The following is a 17,700-nucleotide window of genomic DNA, read 5'->3' as shown; positions in this document are numbered from 1 at the left end:
GACACAAGCCCCGGGAATCTGGGGGGGTTTTCCTTCTCTGCAAGGCCCATTCTGGCCGGGATAGTCCAGGTTGGATATATGCAAGGATACATCGATCAGGGAGACTTGAGTGTCGGTACCGCAATGCGTACTGTGCGAGTTTGAGTGTATGTGCCTGTGTCTGTGAGTGCGAGTCCATTTCCCTAACCGTAACCTCAGACGATGCTGGACTCGTCGTAAGGCGACATGAGGTCCGTGGTGGTGCCATGGACGCCCTAACCGCCTACCCAGACAGAGACCAAGTGGGTGCAAGATGTTTGACCATAAGTGAGTGTTATCTTGTATGTCAGGTTAAGACAAGAGGAAACAACACAAGCCGTTACACAGACACGACGAAACGCCGTCAAGCAGAGAATGAAGAGATCCAAACAGTCAAAAATGACCTGCAAAACTTTTCACATCCACAGAAGCAACTATAAATAAGTGGATGTTGACACAACGATGCGATGGGTCGTTATGCGTGCGTCAATGGGCAAGTTTTTCTTTCTCTGCATGCAGCTTGAAACAACGACAAGAGCTCAAAGCCAAAGCACAAAAAAAGAAAGAAGGAAAAGTCGGTCTCTGCAGTTGCGTTAGTTAGGAATGACAACGCAGCAACAAGTCGTGGAATCTGGACTCTATTTCTTTCTCGGCTGTGCGTCGTTCAATACACGATACTTGCAGTTCAGCACACTGAGCTCGTGGCAGATAATGACACTGGATTCCGGCGCCCGGTTTGATAGACTTTCTCTTCAAGATATACTAGCAAAGCTTCAGAGTGACACACAACTGACAGACCGCGTCAAGCCTGCTGGCCTCAGTGCGATGCTCGACAGAGAACCAAAGCCTGTTCCCTGTTAGCTCTGCTTTATCAGTAGCTTTGGAGGAGCCAGCTCCATGAGCAATGCAGGAACGAAGCCATAGCCACTTCGCTTGGCTCGGATGACGAATGAACCCACAGAGCAGGTTACGTACTCGGCCATTGACATCGTGGGGAGTTCCGGAGACTGGAGGTGTGACATGAACACAGTGAACCGCCTCTATGATCAAACGATTCGTTATCTAGAAATGGACATGGACAGAATGCAACCGGGGAATCCTTTCCATCAAAATCGGAGGGATCTAATGAAAATTCGAAATTAGTTACTGAGACCTTGACATGGCAACACTTCACAAAAGACATGCATTAGACCCAGACGAGAGGGGATCGGTGAAAACTGCAAGGGTCTTCTCACCCAGCCCTTCTACCCCACTGCATTTCCATCCGTATATTCGGAGCCCTTGGGACTCTCGCTTCGTGCTTTCCCATGCATGGTTTGATGATTCTCTTCATTCTCATTTACGCTGCGCCGTTTCCATGCCTTCGAATAATAGTCCTTCATCTGCGAGACTTGCAATCTCAATGATGCCACAGTAGCTGCGTGCTCTTTCATGAACCATGCTATGGTCCTAACTTGACTGAGAGGACTGAACTTGAAAGCAGGGCAACAGATGACGGGCTAGTTCAAGGCCCTTTTTTGTGGGTCATCAGAAGGAACGCGTCCGGCGTTGCAAGCTCTGGAGCTCTGGAAGCCCACTAAACATCTTGTGGTTCGTTTTAGCGTCGGGGATGGCGAGGATGATACAGACCGTGGCCAAGGTTGAGCAATGACCACATCTGCAGATTGCTTCATCTTCTCCTAGTTTAAGGAGTTTCCTTGCTGTGGAGGATAACCACTGATGGTATGGAACAAGATCTAGCTAAAGGCATGGTATAAGCATGTCTATCGTAATCAGCCCAGAAAACACGTGGGATCTGGACGATAAAGCCTGCTTTGAAACGTGTGTAATGCCTACTTCCGTGATCATGGACCAGATAACGTTTGGCGATGCAGCCATTATTTCAGTTCGAAGCATGCTCTCCAAGCCATGAGATCCATTGAGTTGCTTGAATCACAGACTATCGATACGAGGAGATTGCTGGCTCATTTCATTTCATTGGAGGCGCCATAGTGTTGCCAAGACGAGTCTTGGTCTTGATAAACTACATCTTCATTTCCTTGTTGGAAGGGACGGCAGAATACTCATGGACTGTTTTTAGACGCCTATGAGACCAGGGAACGAGATTTTCTCATGTCGTGGAAATCTCAACTACCCCACGAGAGATAAGGGCCAGATGGAGAGAGAATCATGAGTCTGGGAGCTAAGCAAGGTTAGGGGCTGAGCTAGACTGGCTGTTGCAGCACACAGACGGCGTGGCACCCAGCCTGAGCATTGAGGTGAGCTTTGTGCACAAATGGCACCGACGCCTACGGTAAGTAAAACAGGAACATCAACAAGAAAGGGAACCAGTGGTTGCTCAGACGTCTTGGTTCTGCCCTGACCCGCTGCGCTGGGACGGGCTGTGGGACGACGGACGCGTGGTGGGCTTTGCAAGACATTGGGCAGTCCAAGAATCCGGGTTTGGAAAAGAAGATCGGCTCGTGGATGACGCGGAAGGGCAGCCGGATGAGCGAATATGATGAGACAAAAAGCTTGATGCCGATGCGACGAAACAGACGCGGTGAATCTTTTTCTGGGACATTGCCGCGACCTTGTTGGCTCTTCCAATTGCTTGCGAGTTAGTGTTCCAATCTGGGAGGGGTCAATAACGGAGGGAACCAGGGCCCTGCAGTAACGTGCAGTAGCGCCAGGGTCAGAATTCCTTTACCGTTTGTGGTTAGCGGTCAGGGGTGGAGTGCCGGGCCTTGAGCGAACACACTGAGGCCATCAAGAACGTGCGTGTAACAGAACTCAGCTGGGGCTTGGGAGAGCTTTGATTTCCCAACTCCTGCTTGAATCGCGCGTTGGTGCGTAGGGAGCGATATGGCCCCCTCTGTCTCGATTAGTTCATCACGGGCCTAGGAACTGATCACGCTGATGACCCAAGTGGCATCTTGCCCCTGTCCCGAGCTCCATAAGAAGCTGCGCCAGCTGTTGAGCTAAGGAAATACGTACAGAGCGTCCTAGGCAACGGCAGACGGATGTTTGCCGCCACTGACCCTGGGGCTGCAGGAGCTGCTTTGGGGGCTTGATGACCCGAGACACTAAGGCTGGGCTTGGGTAGCTTCGAGACTGTTAGAGGCTGCTAGATGGAGGCCAGGTGGCGCCAGAAGCCGCGATGGAACCTTCGATTCTCGACGTCGTCACGATATGGTTTTGCTGTTGAAAGTTAATATGTAGATTACGATCAGAATGACGCGATGATCAAAACGGTAGAGTGATTTTAATTGATGATGAAGGGAATTATGAGAACCATTGGCGAGATGCGATAACTGGGGAGTTGATAAAAGTTGCCCATGCCCAGGTGTTCCTGTCTGTGTAGATGCCGAAGATGGACCTTCCTTCCCTCCATTATACCACTCACTTTGCTTTCACCTCCCCTGCACGCCCAACCCAATTTCTAAGGTAAGTACCTACCCTACGGGTTTCCGATTAACGCAGGCATATAGGTAAGGGAAGGTACCTGTTAAACTACCTGTACCTATTAATCAACTCAACTACCTGACTATTCGAGAAGGTGCGTTTGAGCTTATCTCTCGTTAAGCTGGGTACCTGTCAGTGAGATGTTCAATGAGGCAGTCGTGTCTCCCATCGCTATACGCGGTTGGTCCCGATATTTTGACTCCGGGTACACTTTTCCATGTGCATACGATAATTCGAACGAATCTCACTGACCCCAAAAGTTCCCTGCGACAATTGCGCTCAAGCTGCATCTCAGTATAAGGTAAGCATACAGGCCAGGACAAGTATAGTGATTGGTCACGAGCGTTGAAATCACCAGTCACACTCTAACCTATTACCGAGTAGGCAAATTAAACTGCGCCGTATTCCTTCATGCTTCGATGAAGAATGTTAGGGATTTCATCTTGACACCTCATGCACCGGATAATCGGAGCAGATTGACGCCACTGACACAACCAATTGCTTCACTTTAGCCGATGGCTGTCAGGAACGGTGGCAGGATCAAGGCCAGGAACAGGAACACAATTCTCTGCTGCTGCTTACCCTCCACTTAACAAGTCAACCCGATGCCTTACCTAACGAGGTAGGTTCTTCTAGTGATCGTTGGTGAGATTGACGAATTCGCTCACTGGCAGGCGGGAGCTTTACTGCTTTGGCGGTCTCCTACATACATTCAACCTGGCAGACCAGGGACCCGGGTTTCGTTGACATTGGCATCATGGATGTCAAGCATTGAGTTCGGAATGACAGAATCTGCAGCGCGGGGAGATTGAGGTCTTTCTCTGACGATCACCGACCTACCACACTTGGCTAAAATCTACACCAGTCCCATAGACTAAGGTACACCGATGAGGAGACGTGCTTCTGAAGGAATACGTCCCCGGCGAATTCTTGTATTTGTTGGTTGTTGTTGATGGAGATACCTACCTGATGCAGTAACACAACGTCTTGCTTATGCTCTTGAATCTCCTGATACTAAGGGTTCCCATATTAACAGTCCATCCTGAATACTACATACATATGGTCTTTGCTTTTGAATAATTATTACTTCATTGTCCAAAGAGGAAATGCTTGCTGGCTTGGCTTGGATTGCTGACTGTACTGTACCTGTCAATAAGTAAAGCAGCCAATCGGCGCAGAAAGGGCCGCGATGGGCCGCCTACGACACCTTCATCACTTGCAGTCTTACACCCGACCCTGGCCCTGTTCTGCCCTGCGGAAGCTCGCGCGCGGTGCCTTTTACGGCATCAGAAGCCCCTGTGACAACCTTTACTGAACCAACCAGACCACCGAAAACTGCGGATAACTACCCTCCCTTGCCCATTTACAACGGCCACCCACAGACTTGGGCTCAAGCCTGGGTTCGAGATGAATGAAAGCTGTACAGACTGGCTGGACTCTTGCTGTACCGCACACGAGCATGCGGTACATCAGCGCGGGTATGCGCATGTTGCAGTTCCAAGGGCCGAATTCATCCATTCTCTCAGAGCCAACAGCCAACACCTATACCTACACCTACTCTTACAACGGCTAGACAGACAGACACAAAGTCAACTTAGCTGCTGTACATATGCGGCCACGGAATGTACGACGTCGAAATTCATGCAAACCCCGGACTCTATAATAAGTCGGTGTGACTATCTCTGTTGACCATGCGCATGCCTGCGTGTGAATCCTCGGTCCTTGCAGCTGAAGACGTAGTCAAACCTTGGGACACAGGTAAGGGCGGCTCATTGGCGATTTTTCCCTTCCCTTCTAAGGGATGTCATTAGGGTTCGTGTTATGGATATCGATACGACAGAACACGACCTGGTGTACGTGGAAGCGGATACAACATGCAGAACTGTGGAACAATACATATGTAGGTACGGATACAGAGGAGCTCAAGGGAAACAAGCATCAACCCTCCATCGGCAAACCTTGATACAGTGTGACATCTCTCCAGCCTCCGCCCGCCTACAGTAGGGAATAGCGAATATGTAGGTAGACAGACTGTACAAATTATCACCGATCTCTTCGCGGGGATCGGGAACCTAAGCTCACTCACCCATCCGATACCGATTACCCAGTTCTTTCCACGAGAGTTGGGCGGGTGTTGAGCCTCTCGACCCTTGCATTCCAGGTCTAGGCGTTGATATTCAGTGGAGGATTCACTGGAGATTTCTCTTATTCCTGGTCTGCCCGTCGTCTCCTCGGGCCTCTGGCCCTTCCTTCCCGCCGCTAGAGAGGCCTGTCGGTTGTTGGTTGTTGGAGGTCTAGCGCCGCGGAATCAATTCTCGTGTTCCGTCGCTGGGTCTTTGTCTGTCTATCGGCCTCACTCAATCTGTTTCTTCTTCTTCCCTACCTGGGTACCTAGGCTCCTTCAGTGTCTTTACTGCATCTCATGTTGGTCGCTTCAATTGCCGCACTTGAAAGGAGCTGTCACATTATCTTGGCAATGCATCTTTGCAAGCCAATTCTGCAAGGAAGACGATCTTGTCAACTCTGGCTACTGATACTCAGGCCCTGTACCCAGCAGCTCAATCTCTAGTAACTTTGCTAGTCTGTACCTGTCTGTTCCTGAACTCAAAGTGCCACGTCCCAAAAATCCAAGGACAGGGATCTCACCTACTTCCCTGGTCCTCCAAGTCCAAGATAATGGGATCTGTCTGGGCCTTGAAAACAGGCCAGTCTAACTGTCTATGCTGCATGGCATCAGAGCTACCTACCTGTCGGTAAATGAACAATCAGTCTCTTGGGTCTCCCATCCATGAATGCCTGTATTTACATAGCAAGCACAGTATGTATGTATGTACATACATACATACGGCGGATATGCCCCAGTCCCGATTTAGAGCTCTTTGTAGACAGACATCAGACAGCTAACCATTCGCTAACAAACTCAATTCCGAGGTTGCGCAAGACGTTGGAGCCAGACACATGCTATCCCCTCGCTCTTGTGCTCCCTCCCACCGGGCACCGCAGCCCAACGTTCATGGTTCACAAGCTCGGAAGCACTACGACTTAGCTTAGCTTGCGAGTAACCTACAGGCCACAGGAGCTGATCGTATCCCAATTGGGGTCTTGTAGCCTCGGAGAATACAACACCTCCCCCTGTCAGGCCAAATGGGAAAGGGGCCTTTTCTTCTCGTGGCTTGGCCTTAATGTTTGACACTTTTGCAACTTACAAGACACCATTCGGCGAATATCCGCCAGTTTGTATTACGCCTAGTTACACGAACTACACTGCCTATACCAGAGCTACCAACCAACCCATTATACCTGCCTACTGCAGTGCCTATACTCACCTACATATGAGATAGATGCTACGGCTACATGCATGCATAGATGCGTTGAATATACGCTGTTCTCGGACACTCGCTCCGCGACGTTCCTCCTCGAGACCCCTAAGCGAAGCTGAAGCAGGGTACCATGATAGCACAGTGCACAGTCTTACGATCTTTTTCAATGCGACGCGAGAAGCGAGTTCTAATGTTTCAGCCAATTACGGCACTTGTCACATCTTCCATCACGATCGACAAGAGCAGCACTCGACTGTTTCGTTTCAGGACTAGGCGTCCAGTCGCTAACTCACTGAACCTCAAGCTTAAAGACACCAAGCAAAGCGATGGTTCAAGATAAGAGACGGGAGAGAAGAGAGGCCCCGCCACTGATCACCCCGAGGCTACCAAATTCCCCTGTCCAGCTCCGGTTCCGGCTTGTAACTGCAAGGCGAGCGAATATCCATTGGATTCTAAACATGGAAGCAATCAAATGCTGCTAAACATATGCTATCCCAGAACTGAGCTAATCTCATCACCCCCTACTCCAAGACCCCAAACGCCAACGCTAGAAGCCTGGACAACGAAATGACTCCGGTGCCAGTAAGAAGAGTAACGTGCTAACCAACACCGGCTCGCAATGTGTATGTGTTTGCATAAACATGATTATTAGATGCTCCGCGTATTATACTTCTCGGCAATCCCCTTGACGATCTGTCCGATCTTGACCTGGGGTAGCTCCTCCTATTGTCACATCTTCGACGTCGCTCGCAAAATAGCCATCATGGCGCTTCTTGCGCCGGACGCCAAAAAAATCGCCTAGTGTATCACTAACACTACGTGACCGCCGACGCACCAGATCGTCCTCACCTACAGGCCCCTCAGCCTCGTCTAAGGCGCCAGGAAGATTTTCCACTGATACCGGCGCTGCTGATTGTGCGGGGAGCGTGTTTGACCGGGAGTTGTTCTCGGGATCAGCATTCTCATCGTCTTCGTTAAAGAACAGCCCGGCTCGGATGGTGGAACGTATACGACGCATCGAGGACTGGCGCACACTCGGGTCGTCAGATGCGCGCAGAAAGGCGTCCTTGACCACAGCCGTAACCGTAGACGATAGAGGGGACGGAGAGATGAAGGTCCTGGATCGGCTTCCGGTACCCCCGGGCTTCGAAGGACTAGCTTGAGGCCGTGGGAGAAGCGAGCCATCAGCAGCTAGGGCATCTCTCATCGGTGTTGTTGGGTGAGAGGCAAACGCCGCTGAGCCCGCGGTCCCCGGTGGTGCAAGAACAGAGTCTGTAGAGTACGCCCTAACGCCTCTTCCCGGTGGTGTTGACGGCCCTCCGAAATCGTTCCAGGGGAAACCAGAAGCCATAGTCTCCTGACCAGGGGACATTTGAGAACTCAGAGCCTTGGCTGATGGGAGATTGTTGTTGTCCTGATGAGGTGTAACCGCTGCTTTCAAGACTCTCTGTGTATCAGGGTAGTTAAGACCTGATAGGTGACTGGACCGTCGTGACTGTGACTTGGGGGTAGAGAACCCCTGACCGTCTTGGTAGGACGCTGTACCATTCCCTTCCTGGCTCGCAAGGCCTATCGTATCCTCAAAATCATCGTCTTCAGACAGGACCTCATCGTCATCATGGCTTTGCTCACGGCCGCTAGTAATGAGAAAAACGCCGAAGAAGGTAAGGAGACAACCTCCAACAAACTTGGCCGCCTGTTCAGCGTTCGTTCGTTCGAAATCGCGGTAAAGGACGGCGCTTCCGATGATCACACACAGCGTAAACATTACGAACTGGATTGGAATAACCTGGGTCGAATCGAAACGTTGCAACGCCTTGTTGACGTAGCGAATCTGCATGACTGCTGTCCCAAGGAGAATAACGATGAGAACATAAGTGACAGGAGTTGCAAAAGCGCGCCAAAGAGTGGAAGACAACATCGACGAAACGCCTTTTGTCGCAAGGGCAGTGTAGCCGCCTAGAGCTATAGTCAGTGTCTGCACAGCGAGCTTCTCTACCGTGTTACATACCAAACAAACCAACAAGCCCCAGGTCGATAAGAATCGTGCGTCTTCCGTACCTAGGACTTGCCCACATCAAGACCAGGATAAGGAATATGGTCACGCCGAGATAGATCTCAAAAGCCAACGTAGTGATCGCGTCCCATACATCATGGGGGTTCAACTTGGTCTCCTCTTGCTTTGCGCTCAGAACAACAGTAACAACACCTCCAACAGCGATAACTACACCCCAGAAATCGCGCTGTCGGAACTTCTCGTGGAACATGGCAGGCGCAATGATGCAGTTTGATATCAAGGCGACAACTCCAAGAGGAGAGACAATCGAAGCGGGGGCGAAGCCATATGCGAGGAAGTTGCCCATCTCACCAAGAGTAATAAGAACCTGACCCAACCACCAGTACGGAGACTTGAGGTATGATGACGACGTATCATCCTCTTTGCTATCGGTGCTCTGCGAAGCCTCGGAGTGAAAGGACCCGGTCAGCGGATCAGTTTCACGGCTCTCGTCCATGCGATCTCCATCATTTGTACTTGTTCCGTGACCATTTTGATACCCAGCTCTATCGCTACCTCCTCCAATTGTGCCGTATGAGCCACCATGATCTCCAGGGTGAGGGTGCTTCAATGCTTCTTTCGCCCTCTTCCGGTTCCTACTCCGTTGTTTGTGAAGTCGAATATGTGCGTATCTCTGAACATTGAGCGCAAGAGCGATGAGTACGTTGCCTACAATGGCTGTGACGATACCGATAAGTGAGGACCACTCCTGTATTTTATCGCCGGGTTTGCCGGAATGGCCGTGATGAGAGGAGTTGTTGGAGGCGCCTTGCGCCCAAGAATCGACCACCATTGATGGCCATGGCGATTCGACATTGGCCAACCGCATCATCTGGCGGGAGAGGTGAACAACAGGTTTTGGATAAATTCGCAACGGTCGATAACGAAATTAAAGGCGCAACACTCAGACAAACGTCGGGAAATTCGGAGGATCGGTCACCAGGAACGGATAGTAAGATGACCGAGCTTGGACGGATAAAGCGTGATTGACGTCGTGGTGGAGGAATCGATAGTGTCGGTTTGTTGGTAGTCAGTAATTAAGAGTATCATGGGGGCAGCGTATGGTCAGTATCAAGCTGCGTCGTGCAGTACATGGCCAGCCGTCGCAGACGGAGAGGATGATGATGCGTTTATGATTATGGCGGTAGGTTTTCTAGGAAGAATTTACCAAGAAACAAAAGAATAATGTCTCAAAAAGACAAGACAAGAAGCTTGCCTTGCGAGAGTCAAGTTAGTAATGGAGGTGATGTATGCCCGCGGTTGGCACGGCCTTGGCGAGCCTGGGGATCCAATGTCATCTCGCATTTTTAGGCGAGGCAGAACCTAAGCAGAAACTGAGGTGTCAAAGTGGAGCCCTGTCTCTGGCTCAGGGTCTTGTCGCTGAAATAGACCAATAAAATCAAAAGATCGACTGTAAGCCACTGGTTCGATGCCTTGGGGATGCCCGTTGTTGCCCGCTACCCCCACTAGCGTTGGACTTTGCCGTCATAACTCGCAATGGAACGAGAGCTTTCGATTGTCACATGGTTTTCTCAGTCCAGTCCAATTCTGGAATCACGACGAATCTCGCATCAATTCTGGCACTTTCTCCAAGAGTTCCTTACCATCACTCATCTAGTTAATAAAACTTGTCCATGTACGCGACCTGCTAAAAGGCGCTTCTCAGCGAAGTCATCTTCCGCCGTTTCTGATACCTCACGGAAACCTGATTGCGAACAGAAGCTACATCAACAGCTGGGCTCTAACTTGATTGAGTCTCAACTGCATCCCGACTCACAACTCACTACTACAAACAACACACAAACATATCCACTATGCTGGGACCTTTGGATCTTGGCTTCGCCTGGCCATCTGAACAGAGCATGACCTCCATTGCTTTCTCCTCTTATTCCCCGCTGGCCCTTCGAGATATGCCCCAGCCTAGACCAAATGATGCACCCTCCGACATAGACACTTCCATCTTCACCTTCGAAGACGCCTTCGAGGATCTCCTTGCTGAGTCACAGGGAAAGGAACTACCAGACCTCAAATCCCGATATGAGCAACGGAAACTCCTCCGATCTATGTACCCAAATGGTGAGCCTGCGTACTTTTGGTTGCACAGGTTGAGATCCCAGGGTCTCCTGGAAGACTCTGGACCCGCCAAGCTCATGAAATCGCTTGCGAACAATAATTGGGACCAACTGCACGAAGAATTAGATCGCAGAGGTCAAGAAGTATGGCGCGCTGCTTTTGGCGTGGATGACAGGAACAATACCTCGAGAGATCATGTCCCGACTGGTGAAGAACGCAATGAAGAGAGAAGTCGTCTGGATAGAGAAAGTCAATCTGAGTATGACATGGAGGATCTCCGTGCAGAGCTTCATGGGCACCGCAACCTGTGCAGAGCACCTAACGACTTTGATGAACTATTCTCTGCAGTTCAGTCATCCTTTGCTAGCGACCGATCGCCCTGGGATTCATTTATGAAGCTGATTACCGAGGACCATTCCGCGGCACCTTCTAACAGTGAAGAGAAACAGCTGCAGAAGCCTGGAAGGGATGAGAAGCAGGTCGTTACTAAGGACGAATACGTGGATCGATTCGGCTACCTACACACAAAGACATTGGTCAAGACACTGGATGACAATGGTAACGAGATTGGCAGCCACAGCCATTACACTGTTCGACCAGCCCCAAAGGATGACGAACTTGCACAGATCGAGGATAAGGATGGCCAGGAGTCTGGCACCAAGGTGGAAGGAAGTGTAAAGGTAAAGACTGGCTGGCTCTGGAAATAAGGACTTCGTACTCTGAATTTGACGGAGAACTTGAGGTAGAATTTGCTCCCAGCTCAATGATGTATGATTTGGTAAATGTAATATTATAACGACAAAAGAAGCTTCGAGATCAAGCTCTTCCAGTCAATCGAGTGATAGGCTGATCTCAAATTGCAATACAGCCCTAACCATGGATTTCAATGTAAACACTTTTAAGTAGATAGGTATCAACACTCTAGCACTCATTTCTTTCCCCGACTCAGAGCCTTCTTCTTGCGCATCACTCTGGTCCGCGCAATCAGTCTGTGCTTCATCTCGGCATCTGTCTCTGGCTTCCGGCCATCCTCTTCCTCGGCCTGCTTACTGCCTCTGTCCTTGCCACCCTTATGGACCTTATCACCCCTATCGCCCTTGCGTCCGCGCTTCTTATCATCCCTGGTATGCTGAGCATTTGTCTTGGGCTGAGCCTCAGCCTTTGCAGCCTTGTTATGTTCTGGGTTGAGTTGCCTAGACCTCTCCTCGTTGGCACGTCGTCGTTGAACAACTTGGGCATTCTCGATAGCGAACTCCACGACCAGTCTCTGTTTCTTACCAGCTTCGTTCTCGAGCTGATGGCCGTTGAGATAACGCAGTCCCATCAAGGCCCAGTGGTGTGAGGTGTACTCAATGAAACCATAACCACGACTCTTGCCACCATCCTTCTCTGGCATCTTTTGTCCCTGTCCACTCTCAAACACGATCTTGGCTTGACGAATGATACCCTTGCCCTTCGCCTTGCGCTCGTGTTCCTTCTCCTTAGCATCCTTTCCATCTCGTGCGTTCTCTTCCTTTGATAACGGCTGCCGGCGGCCTGCCTTGACCTCCTTTGCAAACTCAACAACAGCCTTTCGCGCAAGCTCCTTAAGATCTTTAGAATCCATGTTTCGGGGAATGTTGCGTATAGCCAACCGAGTCAGACTCAAGTGCAGACTGGGGTTACCCTGCACAAGCTTCTTTCGTTGAGCGGCACTGGCTTGTCGCACTTGCATTTCTGAGGGTGTGAGGAGATTAAATAGAGGCGAGCTTCGGTCGATCACACCCTCGTTCAGCAAGAAAAGCTTGCGCTTGTCCTTCTCGTTACGCTTGGCGAGGGAGCTGTCAGCGAGGTTGGTTGCCTCTTGCTTGTTGACTGCCTGTGCAACCTGGAGAAGACGTCCGTCGAGTGTGTACTTGCCATCAGGATCAGCACTCTCGTCTTGGAGAATTGAGTTCTTGGCAGCTGCAACAGATGGGTCAGGACGAGGAGCGCCTTTGATGCACTTTTTGGCGTCGTCGACGTCGTAGAAGCAGACGAAACCAGTACCTGCAGGTTTCTCTGTGACCTTGTCCATGACCACTCGTGCGTATCGAACCTTGCCAAAATGATCAAAGAAATCTTTGAGTTGCTCATCTGTGGTAGTAAATGGTAGGTTGCGAATAAAGACAGTTGAAGTGTTATCTGTCATCCTTTTCGGAGCCAGGCTCTGCACCTCCTTCTCAGCCTGCTTGTCGGCTTCATCATCTTCGTCGTCCTCTTCATCATCATCCTCCTCATCCTCGAGGTTCTCCATGTGATTTTTGAAGAAGTTCTTCAGATCAGCATCCAATTGATCATCCCTATTAACCTCTGCGCCACCCTCCTCTTCATCCTCATCATCGCTTCCCTCTGAAGAGGTTTGGTCATCCTCGTCTTCCTCATCAACTTCCTGCTTCTTGGGTGCCTTCTTAGGCTTAGCCTCCTCCTTTGGTTGTTGCTTCTCCCAAGTATCCTTGTCAACAGCCCAGTCAACAGCCAGGGTTCTTCCGTCAATCTCCTTGCCGTTGATGGCTTCCAAAGCACGTTCGGCGTTCGGCCTTCCCCTGAGGGTAACGAAACCGAATCCTTTGAGCTTGCCCTTGTCTTGAGGGAGATCGGCAAACTTGACTTTTCCAAAGCTTCTGAAAAGATGGCTCAATTGTTCTGATGTCTTAATGCTCCAAGGCAGGTTGCGCACGATGAGCTTAGGGGGTCGCTGAAGCTCCTCCTTGCGAATCTTGTGAGCAGGCAATTCGCCGGTAGTATTGTTTCTTTGTCTTGGCTCAGCAACATCAATGCGGATTCGGCGTCCATTCCAATCTTGGTTGTTCAGAGCTTTCTTGGCCTCTACGGCGTCCTCAGCGTCGGCCAATGTGACGAACCCGTAACCTCTTGACTCCTTGGTCTTTTGGTCGACAACAACAGTAGCGTGCTTCACTGGGTAATGCTGAGAGAAGAAATCGGTAAGACTTTCGCTTGTGGCACCGGGAGGTAGTGATCGAACGAAGAGCGATCTTCGATCTTCGACTCGGGCTCTCTTGGAGGCCTTTACCGCTCCATTGTCGCGATCTTCGAAAGAAGCGGGATCGAGCTCCTCTGCCTCGGTATGAGGACGCTTTCGGTCATTCTTTGATGCGCCCATTCTTGCTATATGGTCGTGCAAAATGGGGTTTAATAAAGTAGAACAGAACGGTTTTGCGACCAGAGCGAAAAAAAAGTTCGATAAGGTCTTATCGATGGAAAGACCTGGGGAGGTACGTACCGCACCTGGTGGTCCGTTAAAGTGGAGCGGCTCAGCCCCTCAGTCCCTCGTCGCGACTAGGCCGTAAAGGGAATACTGGTAAACAAACAATGCGAAACCTCCTTGAGCAACTATCAACATTGCTCTCTTAACAACAGTCAATGGAATAGAACGACACACGTAAAATGCCTGCAAGAACAACCGCCCGTTCTTCGAGGACGTCAGCTACGCGAAGCTCTGCTGCGTCTCGTGTCTCACCGGTCGCCGAACCAGTTGATACCCCCGACAACGCTCTACGAACCAAAGTATGTGCTGTCTTTCGTGATGCACAGAGAACCACGGCAACACACCGCAAGCTTGTTGTGAATCTACGAAAGATCCAGGAGTCTTGTGCTTACGAGCCAACAAACCCCGACCAATCTCATGCAGATGATTTCGACGAGGATGCTTTTAATCACGAATTTATACGTTGCGTTAGCAAAATCATGCCAATCAAGAAGTCGGAGAGTGTGGGAGAAAAGTCAATCAAATTCACCGGCCTCTTTCTACAGCACGCAAGTGCAAAAGACAATGAACTTCTTGGAGAGATTGACCAAGATGCGAGTGTCATGCCGGAGACTCCGAGCACTCGCCTAACCTCACAACTTCTGGAAGCCATTCTTCCTCTTCTGACCGCCAAGGATAAGGTGGTCCGCTTCAGGTCGACGCAGCTCATTTCTCACATTATTAACTCGCTCGACGCGATAGACGACGATCTCTTCCAGAAACTGCGCCATGGGCTACTTAAGAGGATCCGAGACAAGGAGGCCATGGTCCGCTCTCAAGCGGTGCTGGGTCTTGGCCGTCTTGCAGGAAATCAGACGGAGGGTTGCACCAACTCTGATGATAGCGACGACGACGATACCGGACTGCTCGAGAAGCTGTTGGAAGTTCTACAGAACGACCCCAATGCTGATGTGCGAAGATCGCTCCTCGTCAATCTTCCCATCTTACCCGAGACTTTGTCAGTCCTTCTTGAGCGAGCGCGCGATCAGGATGCAGCAACTCGAAGGGCTGTTTATTCCAGACTCCTCCCTGCCCTAGGTGATTTCCGTCACTTGTCTGTTAAAATGCGAGAGAAGCTCCTTCGCTGGGGCATTCGTGACAGAGACGAGAACGTCCGAAAGGCTGCAAGTAGACTGTTCCGCGAGCGATGGATTGAGGATTGCGCAGGTGTACCACCTCAAGAGGATGGCGTGCCTGCAGAACCAGCACCTCCCAACTTTGACGGCCTCCTTGAACTGCTAGAGCGAATTGACGTGATCAACACTGGCGTTGAGAACGGCGTTGCACTAGAGGCCATGAAAGGCTTCTGGGAAGGGCGCCCGGACTACCGTGAAACAGTAGAATTCAATGACAACTTTTGGGAGACCCTATCTGCCGAGTCTGTCTTCATGGCCAGGAGTTTCAATGATTTCTGCCGCCTTGAAGGCGATGGCAAGTACTTGAACCTCTTGGAAGAGAAACTCCCCGAGGTCACCAAGCTCGCTTTCTTCTTGGAACGATACCTTCACGTCCTAACGGCTGCCGTTAAGAGGGTAGCAGAGGCAGACGACGAAGACGAAGAAGAAGACACGGTAGAGCAGGAGTTTATTGTTGAACAACTACTCCAAATTGCACTGACCCTCGATTACTCTGACGAAGTTGGACGACGTAAGATGTTCACCCTGCTTCGACAGGCTATTTCGATTCCTGATTTACCAGACGAGGTCACAAAGCTCGCCGTTGAGACACTTCAGAGTATCTGTTCGCCAGATGCTGCTGGAGAGCGAGAATTCATAAGCATTGTCTTAGAGTCAGTGGCAGATGTTCATGACACAATTGTCGACGACCTTCCAGCAGATGATGCAGAAGACAGCTTCCATTCAGCCAGATCAGAGGTTAGCGGTCAGAGCACGCCAACTAAGGGAAGCAAGCGAGGCGGCACCCCTGAACTGAGCGAGGAAGAAGCGCGTGAGAAGGCAGTCAGAGAAATTGTTGTCAACATGAAGTGCTTGCATATCGTCCAGTGCATGCTCACCCATGTGGCAAGCAACCTCCAGGACAATACCGATCTTGTGGCGATGCTGAATAACCTCGTTGTTCCAGCAGTCCGAAGTCACGAGGCACCCGTACGCGAGCGAGGCTTAGTTTGTCTTGGCCTTTGTGCCCTCCAGGATCGCTCACTTGCCGAGGAGAACCTTAGCTTGTTCATGCATTTTTTCACCAAGGGTCACACAGCACTCCAGATCACAGCTCTGCACATTCTCACCGATATTCTCAATGTCCATGGCGCCCAGCTCTTATCGTCAACACCTGGCCTGCTGAAGATTTACGTCAAAGCTGTCAAGGGTGGTGGCAAGTCACCTGAGGTCCAGGCGGCTGCTACTGTTGCTGCCTCAAAGCTGCTGCTCGGTCGTGTCGTCAGTGAGGAGGAAGCCTGCCAGGATCTGCTCAAGTCACTCGTCGTTGCGTACTTTGACCCCTCGTCTGCATCCAACCAGACTGTTCGACAGGCACTCAACTACTTTCTCCCTGTCTTCTGCTTTTCCCGAGAAGAGAACCAAAACCTCATGCGGTCCATCGCCCTTGACGCAATCCATGCTCTATTCAATGTCCGGGAAAGCCTGGAAGATGATGATGTGGATGTTGACGAGGATATGGTCAGCATGACTACCATCGGAGCTTGCCTCGTCGACTGGACCGATCCCCGAAAATGCTACAGATCTACAAATCTGCTGGAATCTGACAAGAAGGCGGTTAATGGTGACGTGCATCTTGATTTTGCCATGGATATCCTGGAGAAATTACAAGGCAACATTACGAGTGAGTGAACAATTTGCATTGACAACGACGCATACTGACCCATCCACAGAAGAAGAAAAGAAACTCATCGGCACTCTTCTCGGAAAGCTCCACATTTCCCCTGGATCAAGCGAGGAGAAGCTGCGTGAGGCCTATAATGAGGTCAGCATCGCAGTGGAAGAAGGCTTGTTGTCTGATGCCACTAGCCGCAGCGCTCTCTTCAAGCTTCATGTCAGTTTGGGCAAGATCGTGAATGCCCTTGATGAACAACAACCAGCCCACCGACGTACCAGCAGAAGTACCTCTGTGATCCTAGATCATCAATCACCTGAGGAGGAGAAGACGGTCATGGAGGAGCCAAGCATCAAGGAGGAGGATGAAGAAAGTGATGGCACTGTGGTTCCTAAGGAGGAAAAGGATGAACGAGAATCTCTTGTGGACGACCTCTTGTCAGATGGCGACGATGTAGAGATGACAGACGTGTAAGAGACAAAGATTGATGAAGTAATGACATGGGACCTGGGATGATTTGGTGTATCGTGATGGTTGGACGGATACCTTGGGTTCGATTATGGGAGGGATCTTGGTTTTGGCGACGTGTTCTCGATTTACTATTGTTTCTAATTATGATGTGCTTATTCCATGAATTCCTGCTTAGATACAAGGAGTCATGCTTACACAAAGTTCTCAGATACTCATACATGAAGATACCCATCTCTGAGAAG

The 17,700-nt window shown here is 50.5% G+C and overlaps 4 protein-coding genes across 4 annotated transcripts; 2 read left to right on the top strand and 2 right to left on the bottom strand.

The window, feature by feature from the left end:
* Positions 1-7,446: 7,446 nt before the first annotated feature.
* On the bottom strand, positions 7,447-9,631 carry FPRO_08487 (uncharacterized protein; the record flags this gene model as incomplete). The annotated part of the gene is made up of 2 exons (XM_031222161.1): positions 7,447-8,741; positions 8,794-9,631. The coding sequence occupies 2 exons, from the start codon at positions 9,629-9,631 to the stop codon at positions 7,447-7,449; spliced, it is 2,133 nt and encodes a 710-aa protein (XP_031087647.1).
* A 1,021-nt stretch (positions 9,632-10,652) lies between these two features.
* Positions 10,653-11,618, top strand: FPRO_08486 (uncharacterized protein; the record flags this gene model as incomplete). The annotated part of the gene is made up of 1 exon (XM_031222160.1): positions 10,653-11,618. One exon carries the CDS (start codon positions 10,653-10,655, stop codon positions 11,616-11,618), a length of 966 nt encoding a protein of 321 aa, XP_031087646.1.
* A 221-nt stretch (positions 11,619-11,839) lies between these two features.
* On the bottom strand, positions 11,840-14,053 carry FPRO_08485 (uncharacterized protein; the record flags this gene model as incomplete). The annotated part of the gene is made up of 1 exon (XM_031222158.1): positions 11,840-14,053. The coding sequence occupies one exon, from the start codon at positions 14,051-14,053 to the stop codon at positions 11,840-11,842; it is 2,214 nt and encodes a 737-aa protein (XP_031087645.1).
* Positions 14,054-14,337: 284 nt separating this feature from the next.
* On the top strand, positions 14,338-17,461 carry FPRO_08484 (uncharacterized protein; the record flags this gene model as incomplete). The annotated part of the gene is made up of 2 exons (XM_031222157.1): positions 14,338-16,996; positions 17,046-17,461. The coding sequence occupies 2 exons, from the start codon at positions 14,338-14,340 to the stop codon at positions 17,459-17,461; spliced, it is 3,075 nt and encodes a 1,024-aa protein (XP_031087644.1).
* Positions 17,462-17,700: the final 239 nt, after the last annotated feature.

Source organism: Fusarium proliferatum, assembly GCF_900067095.1.
Source record: "Fusarium proliferatum ET1 genome assembly, contig: FPRO_scaffold011, whole genome shotgun sequence".
NCBI classification, from domain to species: Eukaryota; Fungi; Ascomycota; class Sordariomycetes; order Hypocreales; family Nectriaceae; genus Fusarium; species Fusarium proliferatum.
This window is presented reverse-complemented; position numbering and strand designations above follow the sequence as displayed.